The sequence below is a fragment of the Acanthisitta chloris genome, unplaced genomic scaffold (genome assembly GCF_000695815.1).
Source record: "Acanthisitta chloris isolate BGI_N310 unplaced genomic scaffold, ASM69581v1 scaffold7400, whole genome shotgun sequence".
Classification (NCBI taxonomy): domain Eukaryota; kingdom Metazoa; phylum Chordata; class Aves; order Passeriformes; family Acanthisittidae; genus Acanthisitta; species Acanthisitta chloris.
The window spans coordinates 39,869-52,995 of record NW_008651018.1 but is presented as its reverse complement, the minus strand read 5'-3'; the positions used below and the strand labels follow the sequence as shown (position 1 = coordinate 52,995).

Below are 13,127 nucleotides of genomic sequence, written 5' to 3'. Positions count from 1 at the left end.
AATTCTTCTCTAAAACTTCTGGAACTTGCTTCCCCTCCTCTTTGATATTAATTCACAGGAACTGAGAGCAAGGAAGGCAGGTCAGGTTGTGCAAAACACTCCCTGGGGCCACTGCCACACAAGCCACGACCATCTTAGATCTGAAAACTCAAGACACCACTATGGGCCAACAGAGACTCTTTTAAAACAACACTCCCATTTTCCACCAATTTTCACATCAGACCTTCTAATGAATGCCTGCAGCAATGGCAGCAGCAGCTGGCAGTACTTTAAAGGGGTTCAGCATGGCACGGAGGTGACCCAGGAGTTTCTGCATCTCACACCGACACACTGGCCCTGACCTGGGTGGGTTTCCTTAAGATTGGAAAAGGGAGCTCAGGTTCTGGGCTCTGCCTTGAGAGAGGAGAAGGGAGCTCAGGCTCTGGGCTCCAGGGCTCCTCTGCCACAACATTGCCCAGCTGTGCCAGCTCCCACCGTGGGCTTTGTGATGTGGGAACAAGACAGCAAGCAGCTAATTCAGCACAGACTGAACAGCCATTGCATGAGGATGGATGACACTAGAAGCTCCTCCACATCTGATGTATGAACTCAGCTCTACAAGGTTCCTGTCACTCTGTCCTTCCCCTGAGAAGCCCAAGCGTGTGTTGCTCTCCTTATGGTATTATAATGTGGGTCAAAGTTAATTATAAAACCAGAACTCACTGAGTTTAATCTCTGAAAATTAAAAGTACATAAAACTGCTCTGCACATGAGCCTAATGCCTTTGTGTGAACCTCACTCCCATGATTCAAGTTCAGGTTTCAGAGCAAAGCAAGTGCAAGGTTCTCCAAACTGCCTCTCTGCAGGGAGTATGTCATTAACAACATCCACCTAGGAGTGCCTCAACTTATTTGCAGCTCATCCTCACAGCTTCACCCTAACAGGAAACAGATTTCATGTAGCTGTGAGGAGTAGCAGCTCTGTGACCTCTCCTTTCAGTCTCCAAGGATTCAAGACACGTCTGCCACATTGTCTGCAGAACAGTACGAGGCTCTTCTCACGTTGTCGACACATTTCAAGTATGATCCACTGCAAATTTCTTTTCCAAATAGGATTTGCTTTAGTTTAGATAATTTTCTCCTATACAAATAAATACAGAGTAAAGCTATTATGTCACCAGCTCCTTCTGACAGGAAGCACAAAAGCTAAACAAAACCGAATTCCCTCATTTTGGACTACCATTTCTCTGCATTTACCAGTGGCTGGATACCTCCAAAATCACTGGGGTGACCACATTTCATCCGAAGGAAGATCTCAAACACACTCAGACTCTCAAGTGTGTGTAGCTCTGACCTGCTGGAGCCCCTTAGGGAAGCAGCATGCCACAAATCCGGAGTCAGCTCTCAGCAGGACAGTGCAGCACCTACACTAAGGGCTTTCCAAGATGTAAAAAGAATGGAACTGCTCGAATCAAAACAACCAATAATATAAAACAACATGACACAATGTAAAGAACAGCACAGACACTTTCAAAAGTCACTTCAAACAGTCCAATGTGAATCCCAAGGTCAGTCAGCAGCTTCCCCAGACGTCTAACCATGCACGACAAACGCGTCGCAGCTACATGCATTGACCCCAGTTCAGTGGAGCAAAAGTGACAAGAACTGGATGAACTAACAAGTGCCTCCACCCTCCAAACACTCCCTTTTATTGTTAGGTTTCCTCTCGGGGCAGTTGTGAAGTCTCTTCAGTAAAGCAGCATGTAACAGAGATTACCACATGATCCTTACGCAAACATCGACGTACTCGTTATAGTAACAACTACATGATTTTGTCTCTGGGCCATGGGCAATGTCTGTCTCTGGTGTGCAAGGAGAGCAGCCCTAGGACGTGAGCTTCGAATAGCTTGGGGGAGAAAACCTTCGCCTCAGGTACTTGAGGACGTAGAGGGGAAGGCAGCTCACCAGGGTGATGACTGTGACCTTCCACAAGAACGACAACGTTGCGATGAAGTAAACATCTGCGTAAAGAAAAGAGCACAAGGTCAACAAAGATGGGAAGCTCCTTCTAGGAAAAGGTGCAGAAAAGTAGTTCAATGTACCAACACTTTCTTCTGCTCAGGGCAGGGGTTGGAACTAGAGCTCTCCCATCTCCTGGCACTGCCAAGGACCACATGTCTTCTCACTCTGGGAGCTGCTCTCTAATGCTTTGCTGGTAGCCCAGCAAATGCATCTCTTGCCTCAGAATCCTTGCAAAAACAGCTGAAGCATCATTCAAAATGGAGCTGGTACAGCCACATGCAAGAGAGACACATCGAGCCCATTGGGAAGTTATCCAGGCTGTCCTCAGAGTTAGCAAAGAGCTTTGTGGAAGAAGGAGTGACATCTTGTGGTTCCTGAACGAACACTGGAACAAACCCTATGGATCTGACACTTGCAACTAGACAGCTACTGGGGGAATCTGGAATTCCTCACCCTTTTTCCTCCAGCCAGGGAAAAGGATTAGCTCTGTTTCAGGCAACTAAAAAAAACACCAAACTTGTAAGAGCAGGGCCCCAATGTGTATAGTAAGGTAAGTTTTAGGAGGCTGCTCCTTCACCCAGTCTAAAACACTAAAGCTTTCAATCCAACAGCAGAGGCTTCAATCTGTAATCTCAAATTCAGTTCCCATATGGAAATAAAGATCACTGCTACACCAGACAACTGATACATGGTGGAGCTCAAAGAATTATGAGATTCACTGGGCAGTGCACAGTCTGCTGACCATTTTTACCTTCTCTAGCGTTTTGCTATGAGACGAAACCATAAACTATCTTCCAAGTGCCTTCAAATCACATAGAGCTTACTCTGGTGCCACTGTCATTGTACCTATTGTTGGCTTCATCAACAGCTTTTTGCTCAACTCAGCTCTTTACAGTTCTGTTACAATCCAGGCCATGAGCTGCTGGGAGGAAAGCATTTAGCCTTACCAATAAACTCGTGTAAGAAGACCAGAGAAGCTATGTAGCAGGAGAGGCTGAGCAGCTCAGCCACTATCATGAGCCAGTGCCACGTTTGGATTGTCAGTGCCACCATCAGCAGCTCGGTGAGAATCAAAGATGTGAAGGAAATGGCAACAATGTGGACAAACTCAGACTCAAAGAGGAGAAGAGCTCCATACATGATGATGCTGCCTGCAAGGGAATGGAACAGTTGGGTATGTAAGTCAAACTCCACTGCAAGGCCTTGGAAAGGCTGAAACACAATCATATCTTGAGACTGTTTTTCATGAAACCTGATGAATGTAATGACAACAAATCAGTTACTATTTAGGAGACAGAACTGATGAGAAGACAGGGAAAATTTATAGCACAGGTGCCCAAAGTTTTAGAACAGTCTGTCATATCCATAGACACATGGAGATAGGAAATTAATACATGCTGTTTTGGCAACTGGAGATCTCTAACATCACGAAACTCTATCCTCCCACAAAAGCTGTTGGTCACTACTCAGAAGCTCAAAGATATCAAATTCTTCTAAAACCTACTGCATTGCTTCAGTGCCAAGAAGTAAGCAAGGTGCTGAAAAGGGGATACAAGTGAGCCTCTCCCTGCACTGCTTCGCTGAGATCTCTCCCCTTCACACTTCCCCCCTACAAGGAGCACAGATGAAAGCTCTGTTAATGAGCTATTGTTCCGTGCTCCTATTGGGGCTGGCCAGGGAGCACTCACAGGGCCCTGCACAGCCACCTGCACAAATAACTCATGTTAGCAGCATGAGTAATCCACACCAACATCCATCACACGAGCCTGGCCCCGGATGGGAAAACCTGCGAGCGGCTTGAGCCACAAAGTTCAAATCCAGCTGTGAACTTTCCAAAATTTAGGACTGCTCAAGGTTTTGGTCAGGCTCATCTCTGCTAGCAACTAGCCCAATTGTTTGGCCTGCTGTTTTCTGGTTATTGAGCACATCACAAGTGAAGTCACTTTAACCAAACACTGTAACCAGATAGTGGTCTGAGCTCAAGAAGAAATCTTTCCCTCGATGCATCACCCTCTGGCTTTAGCTTCCCACCCCCTGGGGGTGTTCTATCGATGCTCTTGTGTTGCCATTGTGTTCTACAGCATCAGAAGATCACGATCCCTGGTGAGGGGCTCTGCTGGGATGGATTTCAGAAAATAAAGCTAACAGATTTTATATTCCATAAGATTTAAAACTCTTCATCAGGACCTGTAGTGGCAGGATGAGGACTGATGGGTTCTAACTCAAAGAGGGGAATTTCAGGCTAGATATATGGAAGAAATTCTCCCCTGTGAGGTGCTGAGGCACTGGCACAGGCTGCCCAGAGCAGCTGTGGCTGCTGCACCTCTGCAAGTGTTCAAGGCCAGGCTGGATGGAACAACTTGGTCTAGTGGAAGATGTCCCTGCCCATGGCAGAGGGTGGAACTAGATCTTTAAGGTCCTTCCCAACCCAACCCATTCTATGATTAAGCAACCAAAACTATTGCCACTGTGTTAGACAGGTCATAGATCAAATCTCGAAAGATATAGGAGTTGTATTTTGCACGTTGACAATAACCTGCACAGTCTGTAGGTCTGAGAACTTTTCCTAAATGAAGGGGAGAGTCACAAGCTCTACTTGACAGATGGAGCAATGACAGCACTGAAAGGAACTCGCACAAAATTAGAGAGGATGGCTGCAATGGGGAGCAGCACAATGGTTTGAACTTCTGCATCACTGCCCATGCCAGGGTTGACCAGTTGCTGCCAATATTTAGCTTCAGATAATTTCCTCCTTTGGTAATGCTACCAACATTTTCCAAGACAAATGCAATATGTATTTGTTAGCACAAGGATAGTCTGTTAAATTCACTTCATGCCTTACTTAACTTCCTGCAATACAAAAAAATGACATATTCATACTCATTAAAACCTCTAAAGGCACAAGCAGAAGTTGATTTCTTACCTTGATAGATGCTTATCAAGACCCATATTAAAAATGTTTTGTATGACAACGGTCGTCCCTGGGGGGAGAAAAAAAAAACAAAGCTCCATTGGGGTTTTCTTTTATGGATGTTCACTTACAGATCAACTCAGAAAGCAATAAAAGAGAATTTGAAGGTGATTTGGGAAAAAAACAATAAAACAAATCAACCAACCCTGAGGTACTGTCTCTTTATTCCCTTTTTCCCTGGGGCTGTGGAAGCTCCCTGCTCACCCAGAACAGCCTCATCCCTACTGCACACACAATCAGTTCAGTGCAAAGATGTCTCTGGAGTTTAGTCACTGCACTGTGAGACAGAAGATGTGTGTGTGTACACATATACATGAATATATTAACATTATATTTCTAGACACACACAAATCACCATCACATTGAAGGATGACAGGCCTGAAAAAAAGCATCTCCAGCCAACACAGCTACACCAGCACAAACCCCCCTATGTTTAGACCAGGCCTAAGGATGGTTGGAGAATTAGTGGTTTATGACATAAGAGACAGCATACAAGTGAAACCAGATGGAGCCTTACTGAGGCTGCTGGAAAAACAGGCTTTGCTTCTCAGAGGATCTGTTTAACAGAAATCTTGGAGGGAAAGGATCTGCTGAAGACTCAGTCCACCCTTTCCTTCAATGAAGAAAGATGTTCCCGGACTGCATATCCCACTTATCCAAACAATTTTCCAAGGAGGAAGCAAAAAAAAAAAGCCCAACAAGAACCTAAGACAAGATTTACCTTCCTGGTATTTCTATGGTAAACATCAAATAAAGTTTTCTTTGTCTGAGGAGAAGGACCTGATGCTAAAGCTACAAAAATGGCACAGCAAACAAACCTTTAGATCATCCTCAAGGTAAATTTCTATCCAAGAAACCCTGTGATAACCTCCTCCCTCCATCAAATGAGCACATCCCTTCCCCTCAGCCCCTTTCCTGGCTTCAGGATAGTGCCAAATCCCCAACAATTTCTCTTTCCCCTTTATTTTGGAACAAATCAGTAATCTCAAATCCTTAGAACTTCCCACAGAATGGAACTTCTCTTTCCCCAGCCGGTTTTAATAAATTGCATTTCATGCAGCATTCAATAAGTAACTGCCAGGAAATCTGCTGCTATCTGTTAATTCAAATGTGCCTTGAAAACAGCTTTGCTTGAAAACGCCTGATAAAGTTTGGGATCTCCTGGCAATGTGTTTGACTCTACACATTCAGAGAACTGCAAATCAAGACTGGGATCTTGCCTCAAACCAAAACAGACAAACAAGAGTCTCTCACACCTTAAGTAGATCTTTGTAGAGCTCTGGGTACAACATTGCAACTTCAGATTTAACATCCTTGTCCAGGACAAGAGAAAACACTGGAAACATGGTATAAATTGTGGAGTACCTGCAAAGAAAGGAGAAGACCAGGAAATTATCTCAGGTGTAGATGAGCAAACAGAAATGAGTCTTCAGAAAGGAAATGTAATATTCTTTAAGGGCCAAATGATGTAGACATTATAAAAACTTGCAAAAGGAACACACCAAAGTTTTGCATGTAGGAGAAACTTTCAGGATTGGCTTTTGGAATTACTTTTGACTAGGAACACTCATATACAGGCGACAGGTTCAAGCACTGCACCTGGTTCCTCACGGAGCCAAGGACAGACCTGTCCTCACCCCAAAGCCTGCTCTGCACTCCAGGCCTGATTGTCTGCATCAGAAGGCAATGGAGATGAATTTGCTGGTTTTTAGTGAAGTACTCAAAAGGATAAAAAGTCAGACTGGCATTGCAAGTGTAATCCCCTATTTCAGACAGGAACCGACTCCTCCTGTTGAAGAGGTTGGAGTGTTCCCCCTTTCTGACACTGTCAGGAGCTGAGCACTGGCTCTCACTGCTGCACAGACACCAGACCACAGTGACTGTCCCTCTTTTTCACCAGGATCTTAGAACAGTTCCTGGAGGATGTGTTGCTTCTTGTGTTCTCAGTGTGACAAACTGTCCCTTTGGAAAGGTTCTGTAAGTTAGCACTGGCTTTGCTCAGAGAAGAGGAGCAGAAAGGGGACAAGGATCACACCCACCTGCTGCAGCAATGCTGTGAAACACAGTGGAGATGTGCATGGCTTGTGTGTTAGTCAGCCCAAACCTAAGCACTGTGCATGGGTTTTCCTCACTATTAGCAAAGATGAGCTCTTACCCGATGATGAGGAAGCCTTGGTAGAGAGGAACCGAAGCGAAGTAAAATACTGATGAGAAAACAGCCTAGAAAAGAAATGAGCTTTTTAGGCATTAAGACACTGCAGTAATAGTAACAGCTCAGAAACACACTGCTCAAACTGGAACACACTTGCAGTGGGTTCTCCACATTCCTGAAGTGAAGACAGAATAATGTAATATCAACCCTTCTTATTCCTACGCAAACCTTGGATCAAAGTTGTATTTAACAGCAAGCACTGGAGAGCTGGACCTGGAAAAGTTTTTGTAATGCAATTCCACAGAAAAGAACATAAGGAATTTCTTCCAGAGCCCACTGGTTTGATCAAAGCTGTCCAGATGTTGGGAGGGACAGGTGCATACTTACTTATGTCTGAATGATGTCTTCACAAAGCAAAAAGAGTCAACACTCACTGATCCAAACTCCAAAGAGTTCAAGATTTGTTAATCTTTTTTTGGCAGAAGTTATAGCTTTGTTTTCTGCTCTTTTTTTTTGAAGATGCAGAGTAAGCTAGGCTGTCCCCTGAGTGTGAACCTTTTCTCTCTATGCATCCCTCTCTGTGTTTATCCTAGAAAGGGAGGAGGGCAAAACCAGCTTGCTCAAAAATATCAAATAATTTACTCAAAAAATACAGAGTATTGGCTAAGGAATGTATCGGTACACTGTGGTATGGAAATGTACATCCCAAAGAGTAACTTCTGTCCTTAACTGTAACTTTTACTCAAGTCACCACAGCCAAGAACAGAATTTGGCTCATGAATTCCTCAAATCTCTTTCAACTCTCCCTGCCAACTGGCAATGGTGTTTTTGCTGCACTGAGGCTCTGCACAGGTGTGAATTCCACACCTGCTTCTGAGGTTCCCGTCGAGGTGGAGGGGAACAGACCACCTCCCCATGGCTGCAGGGAGCTGCAGAGTGCTTGGCCACATCCAGTCTCATCTTAAACACCTCCAGGGATGGTGAATCCACCACCTCCCTGGGCAGCACATTCCAATGCCTGATCACTCTCTCCCTAAAAAATCTCTTCCTAATATCCAACCTACCCCTCCCCTGGCAGAGCTTGAGTCTGTGCCCTCTTGTCCTGCTGCTGGTTGCCTGGGAGAAGAGACCAACCCCCACCTGACTCCAACCTCCTGTCAGGGAGTTGCAGAGGGTGCTAAGGTCTCCCCTGAGCCTCCTCTTCTCCAGGCTGAACACCCCCAGCTCCCTCAGCCTCTCCATTTTGCACCTATCCATTGAAAAAAACCCTTGTGACAGTTTGGTTACCTGCATTGTGCTGATGCAGAGGCTCCTGTGGATCACAAACTGACTGAGGGCTGCAGAGCGTTTGTAGCTGTTCCTTCCATGCACCATGAGCAAACGGCCCAGGTGTTTGAACTGGGTGATGGAGAAATCGGCCGCGAGCGAAGCCTGCTTCCCTTCCTGGGGACAACAGCAAGGAGAAGCACTGTCAGAGCACTTTACTACTAAAAGAAATATTGTATTGTCATTTAGTTATGCACAGAATTTCCACCCATACTCGCAGGACAGGAGGTGAGGAAGAGCATTACCTCAGCACCTCTGCCTTCCACCAAGGCTTTTAAGCTCATAGCAACAGTCTGAGAATTCCCATTTGAACCTTGGCCTCCAATCCTAAGCAACCTCCTGGACTGTGATTCACAACATGCACGTTAGCGTGATACTCGTATCCAGTCAGTCCTGAGCACAAATCTTCAGTCTCCAAAGTTCACTCCAACTGACTGTTTTGGCTCACTGAGAGCAGAGTGTGTCCACTGCCGCCAAATCCTCCGAGCAGCTCCAGGGGCAGGAATCAGAGCTCTGACCCAGAGTTTGTTTGCTAACTGATATAAACAGTTTTGAGCTGTACACACAGGGTCCATGTTATCACTGCAATATTAACTCCAGCATTCGGAGCATCTATGCATGATTAAAACCCCCAAACTAACCACGAGGGTCCAAATTCAGGATTCAGCCCAGAGCCAGATCTGAACTCCTTTAGCCTGTAGCCTTCTCTACAGCCAAGTTATTTACCACCATCAGGCTACTGGTCTTATTCTCATGGGAGCTCCTCACTTTCCTGCACAAATTTCTGAGGATTCATGTAAGAGTTACTTGTGAACTAGCTCCAGAATTGCCACAGGGAGTCTTACTAAACATGAAATCATCTCACCTTTCCTTCAACTCCAACACCACAGTCAGCCTCCTGAATCATGCTAACATCATTCCCTCCATCACCTGCAGAGCACAGAGGACATTGGGACTTAAGCAACAGGGGCAACCTACAACCCCACCAAAGGCATCAACACAGACTGTAATACTGCAGAAAAACATTTACCCCCATCAACAAAATCAGGATTTTAAGTTCTTAAGAAGTTTTGTCTTAACAAACCCACAGGTCACTGACCAATTGATCTGACTTGTAGGTGTACTATTATACCTCCAACGCTGAAATAAAAGACCAATTGATCTGACTTGTAGGTGTACCATTATAGCTCCAACGCTGAAATAAAGCTCACAGAGTAACACTGGCACTTTCCCTGATCAAAAGATACCACCCAAGTGGTTTGTCATTGAAGTTTTCATGTGCAAAGATACAACCTGAGTGGTTTGCAAAGATACCACCTGAGTGGTTTGCAAAGATACCACCTTGAGTGGTTTATCATTGAAGTTTCCATGTGCAGAAGTTCTTAATGACCCCCCAAAAACACTTCTCCCTAGCTCAGCATTTCCAGGTGTTCTGAGACAACATGAGACTGTTCACTCAAGAGAAGAAGCAGACACCATCCTGCTTGGTCACAGCTCCCTAACTAGCCCCTTACCTACAGCACAGGTGAGTTTGCCAGTCCTCTCCTGGAGCAGGCGCACGATCTGAGCCTTCTGTGTGGGAGCACACCTGCAGCACACGACGGCAGGGCACTGGCAGGCCAGCTCCATGAACTCGTACTCGTAGTATTTCAGGCACACCTATTGACAGAGACCAGAAGTGTCACTGGTGTTTGTGCACGAAGGTTTCTTCCAGCCACAGCGTCCTGGGGCTGTTCCTGGAGCCCAGGGAGGTGCTTGGTGCTCACCTCCAGCGAGTCACCCGAAATGACGAGGGCGCAGTCGTGTTTGCGGCGGAAGGCGTTCAGCTCCAGGTGAGCTTCCCCACGGTTAGTCACCTGGGGGAAAAGATTACCACTGAGGAAGATTTGCTCCGTGGGGGTGAAAAAACAAACAGTCTCGGAGGGAGCAGGAGTAACACAGACAGGACACAGAGTTATTCACAGCACAGTCAGAGAGGCAAAACTCAGGGGGTAGAAAGGTGGGTAAGAAGAGCAAAAATATTCTGGGTCTACTGGTGGGAAACAGCTGTGATCTCAGCACCTCTCCTGTCCCAGGGCTTGGGGCCCCAAAGGAGATTTGAGAGAGAGGTATGTGGGTGTTACTCACTAGTCTGAATATGTGGATGTCCTGCGTCCGTGTCACCAAGTGTGCGTTCTTGGCTGTACACGTGGCTGTCTCCAGCTTATCCCCTGTCAGCATCCACACCTAAAACCCAAACAGCAGCGTGTTCAGTACCAACTTAACAACCACATCTGCAGGACAAGTACCACCTGCCAGGCCAGGAGTGCTACAACACACAAATTACACTTCTGAAAAAAGCCCTGTGAAAGAAAGCAAAGCTTTAAACGAGGCTGAAACACAAAGGAAGTTACAAACTATGTATAACATTTTTCCCACCTGCAATATTTCATGATTCTGCTGATAAACTCCCAAAATGCAAGCTAAAAAATGTGTATGCTGTGTGTTAATGTGTCCCTCCCTGGCCATTTCTGGGCCCTGCTGCAGAAAGATCCCTCCTGGCCCTGCCTGAAATGTGGATGATGCAACTGGGGTTAGCTCACTGCTGATGTGTACGTCTGGAACACACTAAGTTGGTTGAGGCTTTTTTTTTTTTTTAGCTTTTTTTTTAAAAAAATATACACTGCTCCTTTTATTTTGTGCTGGTGAAGGGGGGGAGGGAATTAGAAAGCAATGTCAGCAGCAATACCCTGTTATAATCTGGCTGGGAGTTCCTTCAATACTGTAAATATATCGGAGTTTGCTTTGCTTTTTTCCACTGGTTTTTATTCTTTCAAGTCACTGCCCAAGAATATTTAAGAGAACAAAAACTTTTTCAAACCCCCAAAACAACAACCAAAAAACCACACAATGACTCTCTTGTTTGTTTAATAATCTGAGGTTGGAAGGAGATCTGATCCTAACAAGATGGTCCCGGTCATGAATTGTGAGACCCCCTTAGCTCCTGATTTACTTCTGGCATCCAATGCCTTGACAAACATTCCAGGGCAAGGAGTGCTCAGCACTGTGACACCACCTTCCACACCCTGACACCACTCCAGCCAAGGTGAGGAGAGAGAAGGAAAACACTCTGGAATGAGAGGCCAGGACTACACCATGGCAGGGGAAAGCCACAAGGCACTAAGGAACCCTGTGAGATGCTGCTCATCTCGCTCCTCTGCTCAAGTCCCTGCTGTTTACACGGATGGCTCCAAGCAGAAAGCACTTTTGGAAGCTTGTCCCAAGCCTTGAATTCCACTTCCTACCCAAATCCCAAGCACACAGCCCTGCTCTGGATTCACAGCACAGCATGAGATTTTTGCTCGCTTTGCTGCTTACAGCAGAGAAACTACAACCAGAACCTTTCACCTAATTTTCTTGCCCAAATCTGAAAGTTTAGTCCATTTTTTTTCTCAATTTGGAAGTCTGGGATCTGACTGACAAAGTTTTCAAGCGAGAGAAACTAAGCAGGCACCGCAGTGGCTCCCTGACCACTGAGCACAGCTCAGGCTGTAGGTGTCTGAGTCTGAGATCCAGGAGCCCAGAAAGCTGAAAAAAAAAACCCAGTCCCTGATTCTCTTGGCTCAGACTCCCCTCTAGTGGCTACTGAAAACGAGGATATCCACAGCTCCAACCCCAGCACGGGCTGATGCAGCACACACCAAACACATCCAAATCTGCCTTGTTTCAAGCAACTACCTGAAGGAAAGAATTGCCCCAAAGCCTCCTGTACGTTCCTTCCCTCCTGCCTAGGCACTTGCTTTCTCTGCAGAAGGATCCAGAGTGTGTCAGGGGCAGAAAAGCACAACAGGTGCTGTGCTTTCATGTCTCCACTTAACATTTACTACTTGCAGCACGTTCTGCTCCCAGAGTGATGTTTACACCCCATCAAGTAGCCACATGACTCCCACAGGGCACCTGGTGAAGTGTTACCTCGACAGGCCCCAAACTCCCTCAGTTTACTGTCTGCAGGACAGTGCCACCTTCTCCAGAGGGTCTAAGTGCTCTGCTGGGAGTAACAGTGGGCTAGGCAGACCTTAATGCCAGCATTCCTCAGCGTCTCCAGCGTGGGTCTGACGTCTGTCTGCAGCTGATCCTCCACACCCGTGAGGCACAGCAGCTCCATCTCCATCTCCAGGCTCTCGATGACCGTGGCTACCTTCAGGGAACGGTCGTGCACGCTCAGCTTCGCCTGGACGTAGCGTGCCTGAGGGCAGAGCACACACAGCCACAGTCAGCCTTGGTTTGTCTGCTCCACAGGGCTGACCAGCATGAGGGGAACCACTTCACCTTCCTCTGCTAACTGCCATTCAGCCTGGGCTGCTGGAAGGTGTCCCTGCCCATGGCAGATGATCTTTACGGTCCCTTCCAACCCAGCTCATCCTACGATTCCACTGATTCGGAGCTGCCACTTGTAAGGGCTGGAGAATGTGAGGTGTGAGTTGCAGAGCAAGGTGGAAAATGCTTCAGGAAGTTGTTGCTGGTTTGTCCCTGTGCTGTTCCAGTTGGGCACACTAAGGCACAGCAGCTGCTGCAGTGGCACCTGCAGAAAGCCTGAGAGCAACTCCCTCACACCACAGGTCCAACCATGGGTCTGCAACTCACACATCTACAAACGATGGCAATGGAGAATCCTAAGCATTTCCTCTGTCACATCTCT

At 46.4% G+C, this 13,127-nt stretch overlaps 1 protein-coding gene across 1 annotated transcript in view; it reads right to left on the bottom strand.

Moving 5' to 3' along the window:
- Window positions 1-1,862: 1,862 nt before the first annotated feature.
- The window catches only part of ATP9A (ATPase, class II, type 9A), a gene marked incomplete at its 5' end in the record, with an annotated part of 46,083 nt that continues 34,818 nt past the window's right edge, over window positions 1,863-13,127 (bottom strand). Inside the window, 11 exons of the mRNA XM_009071303.1 lie at window positions 1,863-1,999; window positions 2,948-3,151; window positions 4,924-4,981; window positions 6,228-6,336; window positions 7,127-7,191; window positions 8,411-8,566; window positions 9,315-9,379; window positions 9,964-10,108; window positions 10,216-10,305; window positions 10,577-10,675; window positions 12,504-12,674. Coding sequence (XP_009069551.1) covers window positions 1,863-1,999; window positions 2,948-3,151; window positions 4,924-4,981; window positions 6,228-6,336; window positions 7,127-7,191; window positions 8,411-8,566; window positions 9,315-9,379; window positions 9,964-10,108; window positions 10,216-10,305; window positions 10,577-10,675; window positions 12,504-12,674 — 1,299 coding nt within the window. The remainder of the gene's footprint in view (window positions 2,000-2,947; window positions 3,152-4,923; window positions 4,982-6,227; window positions 6,337-7,126; window positions 7,192-8,410; window positions 8,567-9,314; window positions 9,380-9,963; window positions 10,109-10,215; window positions 10,306-10,576; window positions 10,676-12,503; window positions 12,675-13,127) is intronic.